This window comes from Salvelinus namaycush, chromosome 3, assembly GCF_016432855.1.
Source record: "Salvelinus namaycush isolate Seneca chromosome 3, SaNama_1.0, whole genome shotgun sequence".
Lineage (NCBI taxonomy): Eukaryota > Metazoa > Chordata > Actinopteri > Salmoniformes > Salmonidae > Salvelinus > Salvelinus namaycush.
In genome coordinates, this window is record NC_052309.1 from 82,529,832 (window position 1) to 82,552,118 (window position 22,287).

At 41.6% G+C, this 22,287-nt stretch overlaps 2 protein-coding genes across 2 annotated transcripts; both read right to left on the bottom strand.

Annotated features, from left to right (window-relative positions):
• Window positions 1-6,829: 6,829 nt before the first annotated feature.
• Window positions 6,830-9,413, bottom strand: LOC120041152. The gene is made up of 4 exons (XM_038986110.1): window positions 9,010-9,413; window positions 8,552-8,818; window positions 8,232-8,338; window positions 6,830-7,746 (listed from the first exon to the last, which is right to left on the bottom strand). The coding sequence occupies exons 1-4, from the start codon at window positions 9,300-9,302 to the stop codon at window positions 7,505-7,507; spliced, it is 909 nt and encodes a 302-aa protein (XP_038842038.1). The 5' UTR covers window positions 9,303-9,413; the 3' UTR covers window positions 6,830-7,504.
• Window positions 9,414-16,017: 6,604 nt separating this feature from the next.
• On the bottom strand, window positions 16,018-19,953 carry LOC120041167 (methionine-R-sulfoxide reductase B1-A-like). The gene is made up of 4 exons (XM_038986111.1): window positions 19,751-19,953; window positions 18,582-18,724; window positions 16,823-16,937; window positions 16,018-16,637 (listed from the first exon to the last, which is right to left on the bottom strand). The coding sequence occupies exons 1-4, from the start codon at window positions 19,803-19,805 to the stop codon at window positions 16,618-16,620; spliced, it is 333 nt and encodes a 110-aa protein (XP_038842039.1). The 5' UTR covers window positions 19,806-19,953; the 3' UTR covers window positions 16,018-16,617.
• Between the last annotated feature and the right edge of the window lie 2,334 nt (window positions 19,954-22,287).

The following is a 22,287-nucleotide window of genomic DNA, read 5'->3' on the forward strand; positions in this document are numbered from 1 at the left end:
TTTTAGATTCTTTGCTGCTACCAATGGTCAGAGCATCTCTGTGATCCTGGTAAAGAACCCTCATGGTTAACAGGTTCTGTCCAGTTGGGTCATAAACAAGGCTCATGATCATCTCATGAAGCCTTGGATTCACTTGTAGGAGACCATCCAGTCGTACATCGTTTAGGGCCTTCTTCAGAGAATCTGTCATGTTTTGTCATTGATTATCATGTCTTGTCCCTGTGCTTCCCCTTCTATTCGTTTCCCTCTGCTGGTCTTATTAGGTTCTTTCCCTCTTTCTATCCCTCTCTCTCCCCCTCCCTCTCTCCCTCTCTCGCTCTCTCTCTCTATCGTTCCGTTCCTGCTCCCAGCTGTTCCTCATTCTCCTAACTACCTCATTTACTCTTTCACACCTGTCCCCTATTTTGCCCTCTGATTAGAGTCCCTATTTCTTCCTCTGTTTTCCGCTTCTGTCCTTGTCGGATCATTGTTTGATGTTTGCTGTTCTGTGTCCTTGTTCCGCCCTGTCGTGTTTCCGCCTTCTTCAGATGCTGCGTGTGAGCAGGTATCTATATCAGCTACGGCCTGCGCCTTCCCGAAGCGACCTGCAGTCTGTGGTCGCGTATCCAGTTGTTCCCCTCTACTGCCTAGAGGATTTCAGTTTTCCTGGTTGACTTTACCTGAGATTATATCCAGGATTATCGTTTTTGTTATAGACTGGAATAAAGACTCTGTTTCTGTTAAGTCGCTTTTGGGTCCTCATTCATCAGCATAACAGAATCTTTAGGTGGAATATGGTCTGCCTCTGTAATGCCTTTATTCTCCTTATCACGCCGAGATGGTCTACATTTTTTGTCACTTATGAGGAGAGAAGAATAATTAGTAGGTTAGGTTTACATCATTTGTTTGTTAACCTCGTCCTCAGTCTCGAATTGCTGGCGCGTAGAGCCTGGTAACAGTGTGGGACTATTTGGAATTTAGGGTGCGTGGATTTACTGAGTGAAATGCTAATCGATTTAAATTCTGAGTGAATCACACGAGTATGAGGCGTGGCTCTAAATCGAGGTGGGAATGTGGAGCGAGCCTGTGACAGTTGTATTAGATGGGACTTTTAAAAAAGTATGTTAAATCACATTGACTGTATTATTTTTGAGAAGCCCAATTGAAAAGTATTTCTATGATGCGTACTTTCCTATTTTCTACGCTCACTTTAAATCACTTGTGGTGCTGGCGTTTGAAGACCACAATGTAGGGGGGAGGTTCTAAGGATTACGCTAGAGGATAGACTGAGATCATTCAATTAAAACCAGCGGTTGTTTCATCCACTTCTGCCATAGACATCTATTCAACTTACATTCTGAGGCCCTGTGAAACCATACGGTTCGACAGAGAGCCAGCTGGTGGACAAGATTATTATTTTGTCAATGCAGTTGGAATTATATACATGCTGTCATGAACATTATGTCCTAGGCCTATCCATAACAAGGCCTATTGTATTCAGCTATCAAAGTAGACTTTAATCATGACACCGGAGCTTGGGGCTTCTAACCCCTTTTAAACATTGTGTGTTTGTTGTTCCTCTATTTCTTCTGCGTCCATTGATAGTAACCATTAGTCTGTGTGATTAACGGTAGCAATATTTGTGAGACAAGGGCGGATCCCGAAGGGGTCCAGGAGCGGTAATTCTCACAAAAATGTTGGTTGAGTTCGAATGGTTTGAGCTCCAAACTATTGAGACTCTCACAAACATGTACACAACATGCTCTATGATGCTCACAAGCTACACAATAGTAGTTCGAAGGTAAAGACTTATTCTACATAGAAGATCAAAGGAAATCAGTAGGGTCTATAATACTGTAATAAGTTCACATAGTTGCTGTCACAAACTCCACACAGTTGTCACTGACTAGTTGAATATTAATTTCCCACTGAGCAAACAATTTCTATACTTACAGCATTCTTATAAATTCATTTTAATCAGGGTTTTGTTTGGCGGACCTTATTTTTCTGATTGACATTCATCAATAAAACTCATGAACGCAACTGTTTTTGTGCTTTACTTGTAGCCCTGGTTGTCCTGAAAATAAACTGGTGAAACACTTCATTGTGAGGCTAAATATAAGGGTTGGACATGCAGATAAATGACAGAAGTGATTTTTATTTTTTACAGATATTTAACACCTTATTTTTGGGGGCACAAACTACCTCAATACTTTCATTAGTTTGAATGGGTTACCTTCAGATTTCCATTGGTTTGTATGGGTTAACTTCAGACGAGTACTGGGACACTTGTGTGGGCCATAGAGCAAATCGGAGAATCAAATCGTGTTCATTCTCCCCTTTCCATAAGTTTGTAGGCCAAACGTTTCGGACGCCACAGACGTTTTCGTGAGAAGACCGATTTTTGGGATGTCTCACATGGTCTGTAGTTCGGCCACCTTCCACTACAGATGTGGAAGGCCGACATAGGCCGATGCAGTGGGTTGAGACGCAGCTCATGCCAAAATATCTGATATCTTCAGTTTAAACTGACAGATTTTGTTGGGGATATTTTTATTATGTTTATTATGTTATGTTATGATATCTTAATATCTGATCAATTAGTCTTCGAATTAATGAACTATTATTTACCTCACGTCAGTCTCATTCCAAACGTCGTAAATTGTTGTTTATCTGCACGAACCCAGTCTTCACTATGAGTCATCCATACATCAATTGTCTTAAAATATTTATTTACTAACTAAGTACTCACAGAAATGCATAACAAACGGTAGATATGGTTACAAGGAAATGATAGCGGATGTGCCCTAGTGGGCTAAACCGGCATGGCGGCTTGTTAGACAGAGTGATATTTATAACAATTGAAATGCTAATTCTTTGCACATGAACGCTCACTCATTCGGGAACAATTGCAATCAATATATATATTTACACTCAGTGTGTCGTCGGGATCTCTGTTGAAAAGTTTGTTTCTGTTGGAGAGTCTGTCCGCCCTCTCTCTCTCTGTCGTGGTTAGAATGGATAGTTCAGTGACATTCATTCATGTCGTTATAGAATAGATGTTTCGGCGGTTGTCGGTCTTCGCGTTCAATGATACCGAATTCCTAGCTGCAGAATAGTAATTAATATCAAAGACTTGTTCTTATTCTGTCGGTATCGATAGTCTAAGAGTTTAACCACGTGGTATGGTTAAAAGATTCAGCCATCTATCCAAACCTTAGGTTTATGGTCTCTACTCAAACCTTGTCCCTCTCGTGGTAAGCTGGTATGCAACCTTTAGCCATCTCGTAATTGAGGTAAGCTCGGTCTGGTGATAGAAAACCCGGCTGGGTTGTTTTATTCGGAAGAGCAGAAAAGGGCCTGTCCCAGGATGCCCGACCATAACTGTGATCATGGGCGGTCCTCTGATTTAGTTAAACTCCAAAGGGAATTGGAGTTTCCTTCATTAAACAGTCCAAAATGACATTACACAATTTCACAAACAGTATCATCCTCACTCATTCATCTTATACAACAATTAGATGTAAGCCTCATATCTGAAGCTATTGTATAAACAGCGTTATGGTAATGTGGCCGTATTGTCTCCCATGACTTTCACAAAATTGTACCAAACCGACCAGTTCCTAGCTGGATTCTTCACCGATCTTTTATACCTTTATAACATAAATGTCGTTCGGTTCTCCAGTTCTGTGAGGTGGAAGGAATTCCTTTGTTCTCTCTATGAACTCGCTCTCTCTCTATACTGTCTGGCCATGAGGCAGGATCTTCCCTGCCTCATGGCCAGACCGGAATTTACGACCTCTCTGACCACAGCAGCCTGGTTTTAGGAGACAGAGAGAGATGGTGCCGAGGTAGGGGAATGGTGCATAGAAAAGGACTGGTGCAGAGGGGGGGGTAGAGGGCAACATCATGACACTAGTATCATACAGTGAAGTTTCATATGATTTCTCGAAATGGTCACCAAAGAACATTTGTCCAAGGTGTACTTATACAGACAGCTTTGGCACCAGAAGTCTACATTCAACAGCTTCAAAAACAAAAAACATTGTTAAAATAAAGCATTTATGATGGATTAATAGTTTATTAGTCATTTAGAAAGCATTGTTCCTAAATGTATAAATATTAGTAAGCTATTCATAAACAGTATTTTATCAATTCATAACCACTCTTATAAATGACGTATTAATGATTAAGAAGATCCATTAAAAGGTGTTTGATAATTGTATTTTCATACTTTATAGTTGATTTATAAACTAGATATACATTAATTATTGTTGCAATTACAAAGCAGTTGTAACAGACCTGTTATTGGTTCATGAAATCATTAATAGAGCATTAGTTAACGGTCTGCAGATTATTTAGATACTGTATATATTAATACGTATAATTATACATATAATGAATTGGATATATAGTAATGGTTAATAAGTGTGTTCATACATATTATCGTCAACACTTTTAATACTGCAATGAGTGATTAATAGGGATACCTACAACACATATGGGTAGTTGACATGACGACCCATTGTTTTGTCCATGATGGCAAACACAAATATAACTTAACTTAAATTGTCAAAAATTGTGATATAATCCTAAAAGCTTAGATTTTGTTTTAATTGGATCATGAGTATTCTTAGGCAATGTGTCATTTGTTTTCTTACAATTTTGAACCAAACGTGACAATTGTCCCATGGTGTGACTGTCCCATGTAAGGTAGTGGAACATTGAACTTCAGTAAATTAATTAAAATAATTAATCAAATTCCCTTCACATAGTCTTTTAGTTATAGCACATAAGTTTATTTCAAGAAACAATAGTCCATATTTCCAAATAGTTCTGATTGATTATATTTTGGCCCGAAAAGCAATGTCCACTTGGTGTAACACAATTCAGATCCTCAAAAAGTTCTAAAGCTGCACCATCGAGAGCATTCTGACTGGTTGCATCACTGCCTGGTATGGCAACTGCTCGGCCTCCGACCGCAAGGCACTAGAGAGGGTAATGAGTACGGCCCAGTAAATCACTGGGGCCAAGCTTCCTGCCATCCAGGAACTCTATACCATGCGGTGTCAGAGGAAGGCTCTAAAAATTGTCAAAGACTCCAGCCAACCTAGTCATAGACTGTTCTCTCTGCTACCGCACGGCAAGCGGTACCGGAGAGCCAAGTCTAGGTCCAACAGGCTCCTTAACAGCTTCTACCCCCAAGCCATAAGACTCCTGAACAGCTAATCAAATGGCTACCCGGACTATTTGCATTCCTGTTTGTCGCTCCCTGCATTAGACCATCCATCCCCTTGCTCCCTCTCTGTCTGTCCTACCAGTTTCACTCCTCCTGACCATGATCCACGTGATCCACCCTGGGAGGCCCCCCATCAGCCATGCCTCTTTTGGAGACTGTTCCCCCCTGCTCTACCTGGTTGATCCTGCCATGTTCTTGTCCCAAAGATTAAGCCATGCAAGTCTTAGTACACACGGTTGGTACAGTGAAACTGTAAATGGCTCCTTCAATCAGTTGTGGTTCCATTGATCGCCCCAATGCTACTTGGATAGCTGTGGTAATCCTAGAGATAAGATATGCCAACAAGTGTTGACCTTCAGGGACACATGCATTTATCAGACCCAAAACCCATACAGGGTGCTCTCGGGTGCCCTGGACGCTTTTGGTGAAGCTTTGTGCCACTGGCATCCCATTCTAATGTCTGCCCTATCAACTTTCAATGGTAGTTTCTGTGCCTACCATGGTGACCACGGGTAACGGGGGAATCAGGGTTTGATTCCGGAGAGGGAACCTGAGAAACGGCTACCACATCCAAGGAAGGCAGCAGGCATGCAAATTACCCCCTCCCGACTCGGGTAGGTAGTGACCAAAAATAACAAATAACTCTTTCAAGGCCCTGTAATTGGAATGAATACGCTTTAAATCCTTTAACGAGGATCCATTACTGATGTTTACAAGCATTTTTACAGTGGTCAGAAACTTCTGAAAGTTTCCTTAATTATGTTTTAACAGTACAATGACTGCCTGATGTGTGTTGTTGTCACCTGTGCTCCCCCTCTGGCCTCTACGTCACCAGGCTGCTTGTTAGGGCGCACACCTGTCACCAGCGTTACACGCATAATGACACTCACCTGGACTCCATCACCTCCTTGATTACCTGCCCTTTATATGTCACTCCCTTTGGTTCCTTCACCAGTCGTCATTGTTGTTGTTTCATGTCGGTGCGCTGTTTGTGTTTCTTGTTTTGTTCATTTGTTAATTAAATGTATTAACTCCCTGAACTTGCTTCCCGACTCTCAGCATACATCGTTACAATTGTCCACTGGTGTGTCATAATTATGGACAAAACACAGGGCAGCGTTGATCACGTTTATCTACCAGGGCCTCAGAATTGTATTATCAAAGAGGACGGCACCATCAACAGGTGGACACCTGCTACTGCACTCTTCAGGTAGATGAAGGATCTGTGAAAGTAGAGGGATTTACACACAGCTAAAATTTACACAGGAGCTGGACAAACAGAAGATCTAATACAAATAAGAAAGTAATGTCCACTCACTGTCTGCTGCTTCCAAAATAGCTGATTTATGCTGCATAATGTTACATTAAATGCAGAGAATCAGGAAATCTAAACATTTTGCAGAGAATCTATAGGCTGTACATTTACCAATGCCACAGGCAGACAGGATCTACTAGTAGTACACTGCTGAACATAACCTACCAGGCACCGACTATACCAGTAGGCCAAAGAAACATTGCAACATCTATCAACAATAAATTATACTCCTCATTATGATATTTATACTGTTAGATTCTGAACAAACGGAGTAAAAACTCAAACGGACGACTACACAAACCTCAAACCAAGTTTATTCACCCACTGGGTCATACAGCTGCAAAGACAAGGCATGATTACACAAGCACATATATTTATTACCTTCTAATATGTGGGATCATGTCCTTACACATCTATACAGCCAATACATCTCTGTTGCTAGGCAGAAACTTAATTGGTTCCTCTCACTGGTGTAGTCATAGCCCTGCCTGATACTTAAACCTTCATGCGTGGAAGTGTATGTGTGAAATAGGACTGTAGTAGGAGAGTCGTTGTGGTGGGTCTCTCTGGCCTGCCTCCCAGAGGTTTCTTCTCACTTCATCTGTTGACTTGACCTCGAGACGCATTCCTCGCTCCTCCCTAGTTCCTCAGCTGGCCTGCCTTATCAGAGACTAACTATTGCCCTTCAACTCCCTCCTTAGAAACAGGGAGCAGAATATGAACTTTCTACACTCAGTAACTTTCCATAAGTCCCTATCTACCCTTCCTTGACCCCAGCATATGCATTCCTTATACATGTAAATGAATCAATGAGTTCTAGAATGGTCACATGAATTAGTATATTTCAAACTAGAATCCAACAATACTGAATTCCATAATTTGCATATCATAGAAACGTTTTTAACTTGGGAACTCCCGTTAGAGTACACAATCTGTATTTACTCTGTATTGTCTGAGTTTGTTTGCCATTTCTACCACCGGAAAACACGAAAATGACGTTTAATGTAATCAAGGATCTCCTCATACTCTTGGGTATCCCGGTCCAGGTGCATGTCTCTTTCCACCCATGAAATTAGCTTTTTTGCTTGATTCTTGTTGATTAACCCCTTCTTGTGGTATGCTTTGACCAGCTCAATGTAGCCATATCTGTAGTAGTGCATTGTTCCTTCATCAGACATGTCAATGTTACCATCGGTATATGGTGCGGCCAATCCTAGAATAAGTACATCGTTTCAAATAGGGAAAATGTGAACTTTAAAGTGGCATTTTACTCAAAAAGCAATTATGTATTTTTATTTATTTATTTTTATGAAAAAAAAAAAATGTTTTTCATTAGTCCATTTTTGATGAAATCCCAAATTGTCCCACACATTCAAGGCATTTAGCTTCAAGTCGCCTGAAAGCAAGAGCAAGTTTTGATAACAGTATTCTAGGAACTAAACACATGTTTTCTATTAGTCTAGCTCTGATGCTCCATTATTCAAAATGATGATATTCTGAGACCATATCAATGGTGGACTGGTGAGAAATATACTTTATGCATATCTTAGTTTTTTTGTAAAATACTCCTAATATAACATACAGGCAAACTCAGCGACTAAGACAAACTTTGTGAAATTGTTACTTTTGTAAGAGACGCTAAAGATCTACAGTATCTACTGTAAGATGAGGGAACAGGAAAAGAATCAATGTTTTTACCTGCGTCTTCTCTGAGCTGCCGGGAAGATATAGGATGACCCATGATAAAAGCCTTCCTCAGCATAAGTGCAGCATCTCCGTCTAGGATTGTCTCTGCCAGCAGACGACTAGAACACAGAAAACATGATAACAGAAAAGGTGATGACTACACCTATGTTTTGATGGCCGAGAATAACTACGGCGCCATGTACGACATCACGCATCATCATCATGGTGGCCATTTTGCTATTCTGCCATAACTGGACAATGTATTTTCCTTCATATCTGCTAAACCATACACGATAACACAGAAAAGGTGTTGCCTACTCTAAAGCATTCACCTGGATACTTGAGATTCCCTGCTGTTTCCAGTGGTCAGAGCATCTCTGTGATCCTGGTAAAGAACCCTCATGGTTAACAGGTTCTGTCCAGTTGGGTCATAATCAAGGCTCATGATCATCTCATGAAGCCTTGGATTCACTTGTAGGAGACGATCCAGTCGTTCATGGTTTCGGGCTATCCTCAGAGAAGCCAATGGTGGAATATGGTCTGCCTCTGCTATGCGAAAGTTACCCGGACCAAACTGAGATGGTCTACCTTTTTTAACTCTTATGAGGAGAGAAAAGGAAGTATCAGTAGGCTAACATAATTCTTGTGTCAATTCAAAAGGAATTCTACAATGTAATAGGAATTATATCATGAAAATAATGGCCTATCCATGCTCTTATGAATCAAAAGGCCCATTGTACTCAGTGGGTAAAGCAGACTTGATAGAAATATGTAAAAATTATAGACCTACTTTTTATAAGTGTCAACCACTCCAAGGCCGTAAGCAATTATGATCGTAGTTTCATTGCTGCTACGCTGTCCTTCTGTCTTCTTGCTGGCAGCATTTCCAGTGGGTTCATTTCCAGAAGCTTTATTTGACTTTACCATCACGGAACGTGTTATTATGGGACTTCCTGGATGATACGAAGGTTTCTTATGAATCGCCTTAATCAATATAAACCCCCCTACGGCGATTGTTCCCAATGCTACTGGAAACGCAAGGGGCCCCAAAAACGGTATCAGACCCAAGGCTGGAAGACCCATTTCAACTCTTGGTAGCCTACAATGGCTTGTAGCTCAACTCTGGGTTCTCAGCAAATGTCCTCTCTGAGCTGAGCTCTTTTGCTCTTGACGCAGTTAGAAATGTTTGCCAGACGGCACAGAACAGTGGTGGTGCTGTAGAGCAGCACATGACCAATGAGTCAAAGTCTATAAATAGGCCTGTTTGTTTGTGTTGGAAAAGGCAGGCCATGGGGAGGAATGCTCAAACTTGGAATTGCTGGAGAAGAGCTCATATCCACATTCTGAACTTATGTACTTTAAGGGAGAACTTGTAGGATAGTAAGGGTTTGAACAGGGGATTATTAAGTGGGTGGGGCGATGTTCTGAGTGTTCTATATAGAAATGCAATGCACAGAGCAGCTCACATGATGCCCTACTGTTTATGACTGAGAACCATGCCTGTTCCACACTTTCTATCTAAATGTTCTAGAATGGTGCACCCTCCCAAACAGCCCAAGGTGTATAGTTATGAAGTGGTTTATTTATAACTGCCACAGTAAAGTGCTTCAAGCAAACACTGTTGGTGAAGAATCACTAACATAATGACAATAATCCTTCCCTGACCAAACGTTTGGGCCTGTGTTATTTACACACAAGTCAGACAGACATCTATATACACTGCTCAAAAAAATAAAGGGAACACTTAAACAACACAATGTAACTCCAAGTCAATCACACTTCTGTGAAATCAAACTGTCCACTTAGGAAGCAACACTGATTGACAATAAATTTCACATGCTGTTGTGCAAATGGAATAGACAAAAGGTGGAAATTATAGGCAATTAGCAAGACACCCCCAATAAAGGAGTGATTCTGCAGGTGGTGACCACAGACCACTTCTCAGTTCCTATGCTTCCTGGCTGATGTTTTGGTCACTTTTGAATGCTGGCGGTGCTCTCACTCTAGTGGTAGCATGAGACGGAGTCTACAACCCACACAAGTGGCTCAGGTAGTGCAGCTCATCCAGGATGGCACACCAATGCGAGCTGTGGCAAGAAGGTTTGCTGTGTCTGTCAGCGTAGTGTCCAGAGCATGGAGGCGCTACCAGGAGACAGGCCAGTACATCAGGAGATGTGGAGGAGGCCGTAGGAGGGCAACAACCCAGCAGCAGGACCGCTACCTCCGCCTTTGTGCAAGGAGTAGCACTGCCAGAGCCCTGCAAAATGACCTCCAGCAAGCCACAAATGTGCCTCCAGCAGGCACAGTGTATATATATATCTACTAGGTCTATATACAGTATTTATATTTATGAACGTGTTTTTAAAAGGTTGGTATAAACCTTTACATTTCCTTGGTTTCCTCTCGTAAAGCCTTAACATTAATAACCTCTAAAAGTTTAAAGCCTTTGGAAGGAAGGGGGAGGGGGGGGGGGTCTCTGGATCCACTACTGGTACACTGCTGTGCATTATCAACCAAACACCTAATACATCATCTGTGGTACAGAAGGTGCAATTTTGACATTTGGTTGTGCATCAGCAGTCACTCAATTAGCCAATGTCAGCTAAATGAGTCTAGGGCCAGCTGTCTAAACTTGTAGTCAGCATGGTTTTACGAGAGAAAACCAAGGAAATGTAAAGATTTATTCCAACCTTTTAAAAACACGTTCATAAAATATAAATTTCTACCTTTTTTTTAAGGTATAGATTAGGGCCTAATTGATGTATTTAAATTGGCTGATTTCCTCATATGAACTGTAAGTCAGTACAAACTTCGAAATTGTTGCAAGTTGAGTTTCTATTTATTTTCAGAATACATAAAGAGACTATTGGGGGTCGGGGTAACGGAATGTTTTTGGACGAGGCAAGGTCACAGGATTCACAACCATTGGATGACTCCATGGAGGGGTTGTCGTGATTGGCCCAAGTCCTGGTGACCTAATGACTCCTCCAGTCCCCCAGCAGGACTCTGCTGGTCGTAAAACAAAGAATCAGAAGAAGAAAAATCATCATCAGCAGAAGAAGAGCCAGCCTCGAGCAGCTGGAATACAGCATGACCCATTTAAAGTACAGATATTCTGCTGCCGGAGGGTGGAAGTTCACCTTATATGGAAGCAACCTGTTGAACTCAAGCCCTGGGTCAGAGCTGATAGAGCTGTAGAACAGCAGGTGGGCATTGGAGGAGACATCACCGTGGGTCGTCGTCATATGTGAAGGGGAAAATGTGTCATCTAACTTTGTTTAACAGCATCACATGTGAAGGGAATGATGTGTTGTATAACTTTATTTGAGGAAGGCAGAATTTGGGCCATTGACACCTTGAAGTGTTGTCATGAGGAAAGCTATAGGGTAAGATAGAACTATTAAAAGTCATTGTAAAGGTGTTGTGAAAGAGAGTTCAAGAAGCAAACAACCTCTTCTGAAAGAAACAAGTTGTATAGAAAAAAACTAATAAAATATATAACTTGTGAAACCAAACATGAAGTCTTACTGGTTTTCCCTAACTAGTTACTCTATTGGTTGAATAAAGTGTTCAGGAGAAAAGGAACACTGATAACAACCTTAGCTTAAGGGGCTCTACCACAGGTAGCCCGTTACCAGACCATTACTGTGGGCTCAAGCAGGAAACCAAAAGGGGCTTGGTGTTTAAGGCACACTTAAAGGAGCACTGGGAGTCTAGCCTGTTGAGCATTAGTCCTTTGCCCAGACGAAGTGCTGAACCCCTGCCTTTGACCAGAGAAAACTGGTTGAAGCCCGATACGCAGGACTTATCGAGTGTGACACCCGTGAGCGTATTCTCCGGTCAGGTAAACAGGGAGGACCAGCCGTTAGCTAGAGATTCTGAGATTACACCGCGCCAGCAGCTCCTTGTCAACAGGAGGGGGAGGAATTAGACAGAACACAGAGCTGGGGAACATCACAGAAAAGTCCAATATACTGATTGACACATCTCTGCCACCTATAACACAGAAAACCTGACAGAAAGCTGACACCCCCCCTTTTGCCCTCAGAACAGCATCAATTTAATCGGGGCATGCTCTCTGCAAGGTGTTGAAAGCATTCATTTTAACTCCAATGCTTCCCACAGTTGTGTCAAGTTGGCTGGATGTCCTATGGGTGGTGGACCATTCTTGATCCATGCCAGAAACTGTGGAGCGTGAAAAACACACCCCCTGGCACCTACTACCAAATCCCGTTCAAAGGCACTTCAATATTTTGTCTTGCCCATTCACTTGATGGTTTATTATGGACCCTTAAAATAAAGTGTTACCCATCAGATCCTAGTTGTGAATAAATAAACATTTATTTTTGACAAAGAAGAAAATCACTGAATAAATGCCTTATAGATGACAATTGGCGTATATAATACCTTATAACCTTATACCATATTTCAAATGAATGCCTGTCATGTGTTCCCCCTGCCCACTTAACTAAGGGATTAAATATTAGGCTACCTATAATTGAATAGAAGAAAACAGAGAGAGAGTGAGAAGAGAGATTGTCAGTTCCTTAATGCTTGGGCTGTATAATACAGCCAATGGATACATTAAGGAACTGCCTGTTTCTCTCTCTCTCTCTGTCTCTCTGTTTCCTTCTATTTAATTCAATATAAAACCTTCTGTGTTTTTCATAGAACGATGCCAGGACTAGTTTATGTGGATGCAGATAGATTTCCAGCATTGTGCTTCGTTTGAGTATCTGTCTGCCAAGAAGTGACGGGCCTTTCAGCGAATGAAATAGGTGGGACTTTCCAGTCTCCAGTGGAAGTGGCTATGTAATGTAATTCAACACCAAAGTCACTCTTTACCAGAGATCATAAACTAAGACCCACTCGCTGGCTGAAGAGACTGAGATTCAGAAGTGAATAAACATTGATAAAACAGTTAAAATACGCAGACAGTCCCCGAATTGAACTCTAACAGAGGATTATTTGGCAATTATTATTCATTAATTTAGTGTTTCATTGTCATACGTGATGACTTGTATTTAATAAAAATAAGTGTATTTAATGTCTAATAGATGGCTATTGGCTTATGTGTTATAAAAGCCAATCTAACTACTTTTTAGGCTATTATCCCAGGACACTTCGTGCACTGTCCTGCACACCTTCAGCAGCAGACTCCAGACAATCCTACTGCTCTACCACCACTGTGACTCCATACCCCTGCAGCTCACCTTACTGTTCATATATCTACCTTAACATTGGAGAGAGTAGCTGGGGAGCAGGGTCAGAGTATATTCTGTAGTACTCTATATCAGAGGAGAATACAAAAATACCATCCTTAATCCTCCATTAGTGTCTTTGAGTTGTTTTTCAAATGAGTTCTATTCTACACAGGATAACTCTTTCTGCTCACACAGGTCAAACACACTGAATTCCCACCTTTAGGGATGAATGTGAGCTGCTGAATATTCAGGAGCAGGAGTCCCTCTCTTGCTCCGTCGTATAAGAACTCATGACCCAGTCCATTTCCACACAACAGACCTGAAACAAACACCCAGAAAGGATTCCCTCTGTTTTAACGTTCTGTATCCTTGTTAAAAGGGGACACATAAAACATGTTATGTGTTCCATTGTAAAATAAGTTGGTGGAAAACTAAAACCTCCATTGACAACAATCACACAAAGTCACAAACAACCCCTACACACGTTAGGACTCCTATAGGCCATAAGGGTGAATCCGTCCCTCTCTGACTGCACACACAACACACCTTCACTGGTCCCCAATCCTCAGGGGATTTGAACACACTGTCCTGGTGGATGGTCTGAGAGAAGACAGGCCATGTGGAGGACAGCTCATATCCCCATTCTGAACACACTGTCCTGGTGGATGGTCTGAGAGAAGGCAGGCCATGTGGAGGAGAGCTCATATCCCCATTCTGAACACACTGTCCTGGTGGATGGTCTGAGAGAAGACAGGCCATGTGGAGGAGAGCTCATATCCCCATTCTGAACACACTGTCCTGGTGGATGGTCTGAGAGAAGGCAGGCCATGTGGAGGACAGCTCATATCCCCATTCTGAACACACTGTCCTGGTGGATGGTCTGAGAGAAGGCAGGCCATGTGGAGGACAGCTCATATCCCCATTCTGAACACACTGTCCTGGTGGATGGTCTGAGAGAAGGCAGGCCATGTGGAGGAGAGCTCATATCCCCATTCTGAACACACTGTCCTGGTGGATGGTCTGAGAGAAGGCAGGCCATGTGGAGGAGAGCTCATATCCCCATTCTGAACACACTGTCCTGGTGGATGGTCTGAGAGAAGGCAGGCCATGTGGAGGAGAGCTCATATCCCCATTCTGAACACACTGTCCTGGTGGATGGTCTGAGAGAAGGCAGGCCATGTGGAGGAGAGCTCATATCCCCATTCTGAACACACTGTCCTGGTGGATGGTCTGAGAGAAGACAGGCCATGTTGAGGAGAGCTCATATCCCCATTCTGAACACACTGTCCTGGTGGATGGTCTGAGAGAAGGCAGGCCATGTGGAGGAGAGCTCATATCCCCATTCTGAACACACTGTCCTGGTGGATGGTCTGAGAGAAGGCAGGCCATGTGGAGGAGAGCTCATATCCCCATTCTGAATACACTGTCCTGGTGGATGGTCTGAGAGAAGGCAGGCCATGTGGAGGACAGCTCATATCCCCATTCTGAACACACTGTCCTGGTGGATGGTCTGAGAGAAGGCATTTTTATTTCACCTTTATTTAACCAGGTAGGCCAGTTGAGAACAAGTTCTCATTTAAAACTGCAACCTGGCCAAGATAAAGCAAAGCAGTGCGACAGAAACAACAACACAGAGTTACACATGGAATAAACAAACATACAGTCAATAACACAATAGAAAAGTCTATATACAGTGTGTGCAGATGAGGTAAGATTAGGGAGGTAAGGCAATAAATAGGCCATAGTGGCAAAGTAATTAGAATTTAGCAATTAAACACTGGAGTGATAGATGTGCAGAAGATGAATGTGCAAGTAGAGATACTGGGGTGCAAAGGAGCAAAAAAATAATAACAATATGGGGATGAGGTAGTTGGATGGGCTATGTACAGGTGCAACGATCTGTAAGCTGCTCTGACAGCTGATGCTTAAAGTTAATGAGGGAGATATGAGTCTCCCTCATTCAGGTTAGCAATGATTACATCAAGCTTGTGACTCTACTAACTTGTTGGATGCATTTGGTGTTTGTTTTGGTTGTGTTTCAGATTATTTTGTGCCCAATAGAAATGAATGGTAAATAATGTATTGTCATTTTTTAGTCACATTTATTGTAAATAAGAATATAATATGTTTCTAAACAATTCTACATTAATGTGGATGCTACCATGATTACAGATAGTCCTTAATGAATCGCGAATAATGATGAGTGATAAAGGTAGAGGCACAAATATCAGGTTAGCATTTTTGGAGGGGTGGATATTTGTGAGTCCAGCCCACATTCATTGCCAGACCAACTGACAAGCCCGTCCTGATTGGGTAATGCGTGGTCTCATGTCTGCCACAAGGTGGGAGTATAATGCATCAAATAAATAAAAAAATGTCACCGTGAAAGATGTGGAACAAGATTAATTGTATAACCTGAGTAATGATTGAGTATATATTAACGATTTAGTATTTTCAGGTCTGCTAATCTCTTGAGGTGAGTACAGTAAAATACTGGCATGATTGATGTGTTTGTCATAAAGATGGCTGAAAAACTATTTTCATGGCACACTTGTTAACGTTGTGCCCATAAAAATATAAACAAACAAATAATGTAATCTTCTATAAAAGTACATCTTTATTTCTCAGTTTCATTTCTCTTTTTGTTTGCATATTATACATTGTGACCGTTAAGACGATTGAGATTTTATTTACATCACTGTAAATCTTTAAGAGGCTCATAACATCATTGATAGAACTGATTAACATACATTGGTAGATTGAGCCATAAGTCAGAGCACTTTTGTTTGCTTTCACTACTATATATAAATTAGGACATTTTGAAGTTACATTCAACACTATGAAGGCTACATAGCAATCCCCCTTTAGACTGACAATGTTAAGATAAAACATAAAACAATGATTAAGTGACTATCTTTGTGTAATCGTGTAACTCCTTGTACTTGTCTGTGTTATGATTGTGTATTATTGTTATATTATGATTGTGTATTATTGCATAATGTAGCTGACTATTTGGTGGGAGTTGCCCTGTCCTTGTCCAGTGAAGACATTGACCATCAGTGTCCTGGAGGTCCCAGAGTGGGCTTTATCACAGGACACTTCATCCACTGTCCTCCACTCCTTCAGCAGCACAGAGACTCCAGACAATCCTACTGCTCTACCACCACTGTGACTCCATACCCCTGCAGCTCACCTTACTGTCCATCTACCTTATCTGTGGAGAGAAAGGACAACATTTTAATTCATCAACGTTTTTAAGTGTAACATTAACTATCCAGTGGTTAACGTGTGCTCAGTCAGATTGGTTAGGTATCAACCAGAGACATTGACATGTTTTGACTATTATCTAATCAAATTGGCTTGACATTCCGTGACTACATAGTTTAAGTGAACCCGTACCTTTAGGGACGAACTTCAGTGAGCTGCTGAATATTCAGAAGCGTGAGAGTCCTTTCTTTGGCCCGTCGCCCACAAACTCATGACCCAGTCCGTTTCCACACTTCCCACATCGGACCTGAAACACACAGCTAGTAGATTCCATCTTTCCATACAATAGTATAGTCAATTCTATGTGCCACATTTTTTAACAAGAAAAAAGTGTTTTCATTCATTAACTCTGTTCACAATGTTGACATCGGCAAACCACCACACACAACACCATACACATGGTCTGCGGTTATGAGGCCGGTTGAACGTACAACATTTTCTAAAATGACGTTGGAGGCGGCTTATGGTAGAGAAATTAACATTAAATTCTCTGGCAACAGCTCTGGTGAACATTCCTGCAGTCAGCATGCCAATTGGAGAAATGCGCTTTTTGTGCCTATGGAAAATGTCGGGGATATTTTATTTCAGCTCATGAAACATGGGACCAACACTTTACATGTTGCGTTTATATTTTTGTTCAATGCACAATCAACGTATCAAACATTATTGTTAGGACCTTCCCAAGTTCAAAATTAAACACTGCTTACAAATGCAGAAATTGAATGCAATACCCTACACACATCCTGTTAAAATTAACATTGGCTCATCAGTGCATTGACCACAAGCAGACAATTACTTAGCAATGAACAGTCAACAGAGGGATGCCCCTATGGAGTAGGGTTAAGTTGTCACCCATCTTTTCTGAGTCAAGATCACTTTCGCAGTCAAAAAGCAAGCCGAAATTTACTGCTCAGATTATTAAAAAATATATAACTTAACTTTACAAAACAATTGTTGTGTAGGAATTACATTGTTGTGCAGTAGATCTAATACATTATCACATCATATTTGGCTATATGCTTGGCCTGCCAATATTGTTCTTCTCAGACCATATTATATTTCAAAACTCAAGCTTTGATAACAAAATAGATCAGTTGTGAGGCATAGTTGAGCATTAATTGAAATAATTATCTTTTTTAATTTACTGGACTAATTAATGGTACCTGCATCTGATGGTGTCTCAGCGGAGGAAAGGAGAGAGCAGCAGAGCGTCCATCTATCACGGTCCCTGCTCTCTACTTTCCTCCAGTGAGACTGACCAGAGGGTACACTGTCCCCCCACTGACTGTGAAACTCGAGTCGCACCGCATTATTTCTGCCTCATGCACAAACTCATGCTGTTCTTATGACCAGAGAAAGTGAAATATCCATCGATATTAAAATAGACATGAGCTGCTAATAATAAAACGCAGGCCTAGCGACACACTTGGCTACTAACTCATTGCAGCTGCAGCGCGAGTGGAATGAAGGAGAAGCGTGTTTATGTTTTGTAAAAGTGTTGAATAAAAACAGTGTTGACAGTGCTGAATAAAAACTTCAACATGAAGTCAATGATAAGAACAGCAACTCTGCTGTATTCCCTGACAGTTTCTCTCTGGTCATGGCTAGCGCTACTATCAAACTTTGCTGTGGGGTCGTGGAAGCTGTACTAGGTGATTTGAGCCATCTGATTGGCTAGCACAGTAGGAGCACTTGATTTAGCCACACCTTTCCTGGTCCGCCAGGAAAGCAGAGTTTGTCCCTCCAGACAAATTAAGTCATTTAAAATGGGAACTCTTTGCCTACCCGGCATTGGGGAAGGGGAAGCTTAGCTGATCTTAGATCTGTACCTAAGGTAAACTTCACAACTCTGGTCCAATGCAATTCCACGCCCAAACTGAGAGGATCTCACCTTGAATGCCCCAGGTCTCTCCTCGTGCTTGGACACACTGTCCTGGAGGACGGTCTCAGTGAAGGCAGGCCAGGGGGAGGAATGCTCGTACTTAGATCTGCTGGAGAACAGCTGGTGTCCACACTGGGCACACACATACAACCCTGGGGAGATAGAAGATTACAGTGAGATTAACCAACAGTAGATCTAGGATCCATGTTCAACACATTCTCTTTGAGTGAAGTTACAGGATGATTTGACCAGTGAAAACATCATTAACCCACCAGGAATAATCCTCAATGAGAGGATAAAAGTGCAGTTGACTCGCATTATTTCCTTAACCAAACCGGTTTGTCATCTATTAACCCTGGGGAGGGACCCATGTTCAACACATTCTCTTTGAGTGATGTTACAGGAGGACATGTCAAAACCTACATTTAGGAGAAACGATGACATAAGTGGCCACATTAAGATCTAAATATACTTGTATATTTAGGCGCTACATTGTATACTTATAAATAATACAAATTTTATTTTCAATTATACTTTATAGTTACTGCAACTATTAATGTTTGGTTTACATTTGTTTTCTTGGCACAGTAGAATAAGTTGCTACAGTTTAACGGAACTGACTGGTGGTTCAATCTTTCATCACGGTTTGGTAAAAGCCAGGGGCGCGTTCAGCAGTATGCAACGTTTTGGAACGTTCAGATAGAAACATGTTAGCTATGTAGAGCAAACATGGCTCTCCGACATGTAGAATAATGACTCACGTCGGCTCTATTCATGGTATTTCTATCTGCAACGTTCGAAAACGTTTGGCAACTTAACGTGGCCCTTGTGTAATCAGTGATTACAAAAGCATGCTACTTTTGTTAGCTACTGATTGAGCATAAGTCATAGTCCATTTTAGGACACAGTGGAGCTAACGTTACTGTAAAAGATACCACAGACGTTATAGTTGCCACAACGTCCCGAATCAAATCAAATGTATTTATAAAACCCTTTTTACATCAGATGTCACAAAGTGCTTATACAGAAACCCAGCCTAAAACTCCAAACAGCAGGCAAAGCAGATGTAGAAGTTACTTTTACTGACTAATCTCATGTTTACAAGTTAGCTAAAATACTGTAGCTACTGTAACTGACTAACTTGAAATGCTATCTTAGCTAGCTGAGGAGCCTCTTACCAGTTTTAAAGTGGTCTTTAAAGACCTCACCACCGAAGAAGGAACAAAATGACATTACTCCACTTGCAATTAACCTTAATGAGAGTATAAAAATGCAGTTGACTCGCACTCTTTCCTTAATCAACCCGGTTTGTTATCTATCGGCTTTGAGAAAAGTTCAGACTTGTGCTTGCTTTGGGACAGCAGCAGTGGGCTGGTACTGCTGGATGACGTCGATTGTTCAAAGCTCCAATTAAATTGTACTTCCGCTTGCTTTACAGTGAGCGTTTCAAAATAAAAGCCTCAACTCCAACTGTTAATGCTTTCAGGGATCCTTGGGACGTCCCTACTGGAAACCCTAACCTTGGGAGCAGTTTGCTTTTTTTACAACCAAATCTCTATTTTTGATGTAAATTGAATGTTTCTGAGAAACCTAACGCAACCAGTGATTCATTCATTTGATATTTTTGCACTGTCTCTATGCACACTCACAGGGCCCGACACACTCACGCACACTGACACTCTAAACACACACCCCCACTCACATAGGCCTACAATCATCATATACGCTGCTGCTAATCGGTTTACCATATATCCTGATGCCTAGTCACCTTATCCCTATACGTGGGCTCCTGAGTGGCCTAAGGCACTGCATCACAGTGCTAGAGGTGTCACTACAGACCCTGGTTCGATCCTGGGCTGTAACACAACCGGCAGTGATCAGTGAACGCAGCTTGGCCAGTGAGCACGTTCCTATAAGACATTGAGTCGCAAGCTAAAACGAGGATGCGCTCTTTGAAAGGAGGGAGTTGTGTAATGACTCTGGGTTTACAGTTGAAGTTGGAAGTTTACATACACTTAGGTTGGAGTCATTAAAACTCGTTTTTCAACCACTCCACAAATTTCTTGTTAACAATCTATAGTTTTAGCAAGTCGGTTAGGACATCTACTTTGTGCATGACACAATTCATTTTTCCAACAATTGTTTACAGACAGATTATTTCACTTATAACTCACTGTATCACAATTCCAGTGGGTCAGAAGTTTACATACACCAAGTTGACTGTGCCTATAAAACAGCTTAGAAAATGATGCCATGCTTTAGAAGCTTCTGATAGGCTAATTGACATAATTTGAGTCAATTGGAGGTGTACCTGTGGATGTATTTCAAGGCCTACCTTCAAACTCAGTGCCTCTTTGCTTGACATCATGGGAAAATAAAAAAAATCAGCCACGACCTCAGAAAATAAATTGTTGACCTCCACAAGTCTGGTTCATCCTTGGGAGCAATTTCCAAACGCCTGAAGGTACCACGTTCATCTGTACAAACAATGGTACGCAAGTATAAACACCATGGGACCACGCAGCCGTCATACCGCTCAGGAAGGAGACACGTTCTTTCTCCTAGAGATGAACGTACTTTGGTGCCAAAAGTGTAAATCAATCCCAGAACAACAGCAAAGGACCATGTGAAGATGCTGGAGGAAACAGGAACAAAAGTATCTATATACACAGTAAAACGAGTCCTATATCGACATAACCTGAAAGGCCGCTCAGCAAGGAAGAAGCCACTGCTCCAAAACCGGCATAAAAAAAGCAAGACTACGGTTTGCAACTGCGCATGGGGACAAAGATTGTACTTTTTGGAGAAATGTCCTCTGGTCTGATGAAACCAAAATAGAACTGTTTGGCCATAATGACCATTGTTATGTTTGGAGGAAAAAGGGGGACCATCCCAACCATGACGCACGGGGGTGGCAGCATCATGTGGCAGCATCATGTTGTGGGGGTGCTTTGCTGCAGGAAGGTCTGGTGCACTTCACAAAATAGATGGCTTCATGAGAAAGGAAAATTATGTGGATATATTGAAGCAACATCTCAATACATCAGTCAGGAAGTTAAAGCTTGGTCGCAAATGGGTCTTCCAAATGGACAATGACCCAAGCATACTTCCAAAGTTGTGGCAAAATGGCTTAAGGACAACAAAGTCAAGGTATTGGAGTGGCTTAAGGACAACAAAGTCAAGGTATTGGAGTGGCCATCACAAAGCCCTGACCTCAATCCTATAGAACATTTGTGGGTAGAACTGAAAAAGTGTGTGCGAGCAAGGAGGCCTATAAACCTGACTCAGTTACACCAGCTCTGTCAGGAGGAATGGGCCAAAATTCACCTAACTTATTGTGGGAAGCTTGTGGAAGGCTACATGAAACGTTTGACCCAAGTTAAACAATTTAAAGGCAATGTTACCAAATACTAATTGAGTGCATGTATCCTTTTTGCCCAATGGGAATGTGATGAAAGAAATAAAAGCTAAAATAAATATTTCTCTCTACTATTATTCTGATATTTCACATTCTTACAATAAAGTGGTGATCCTAACTGACCCAAGACAGGGAATTTTTACTAAGATTAAATGTCAGGAATTGTGAAAAACTGAGTTTAAATGTATTTGGCTAAGGTGTATGTAAACTTCCGACTTCAACTGTATATGCGCGGATATCGACTCTCCCACTTGAGCATGCTTTTGTGGCACAGTCGATAGCACGTTGGACTTCGGG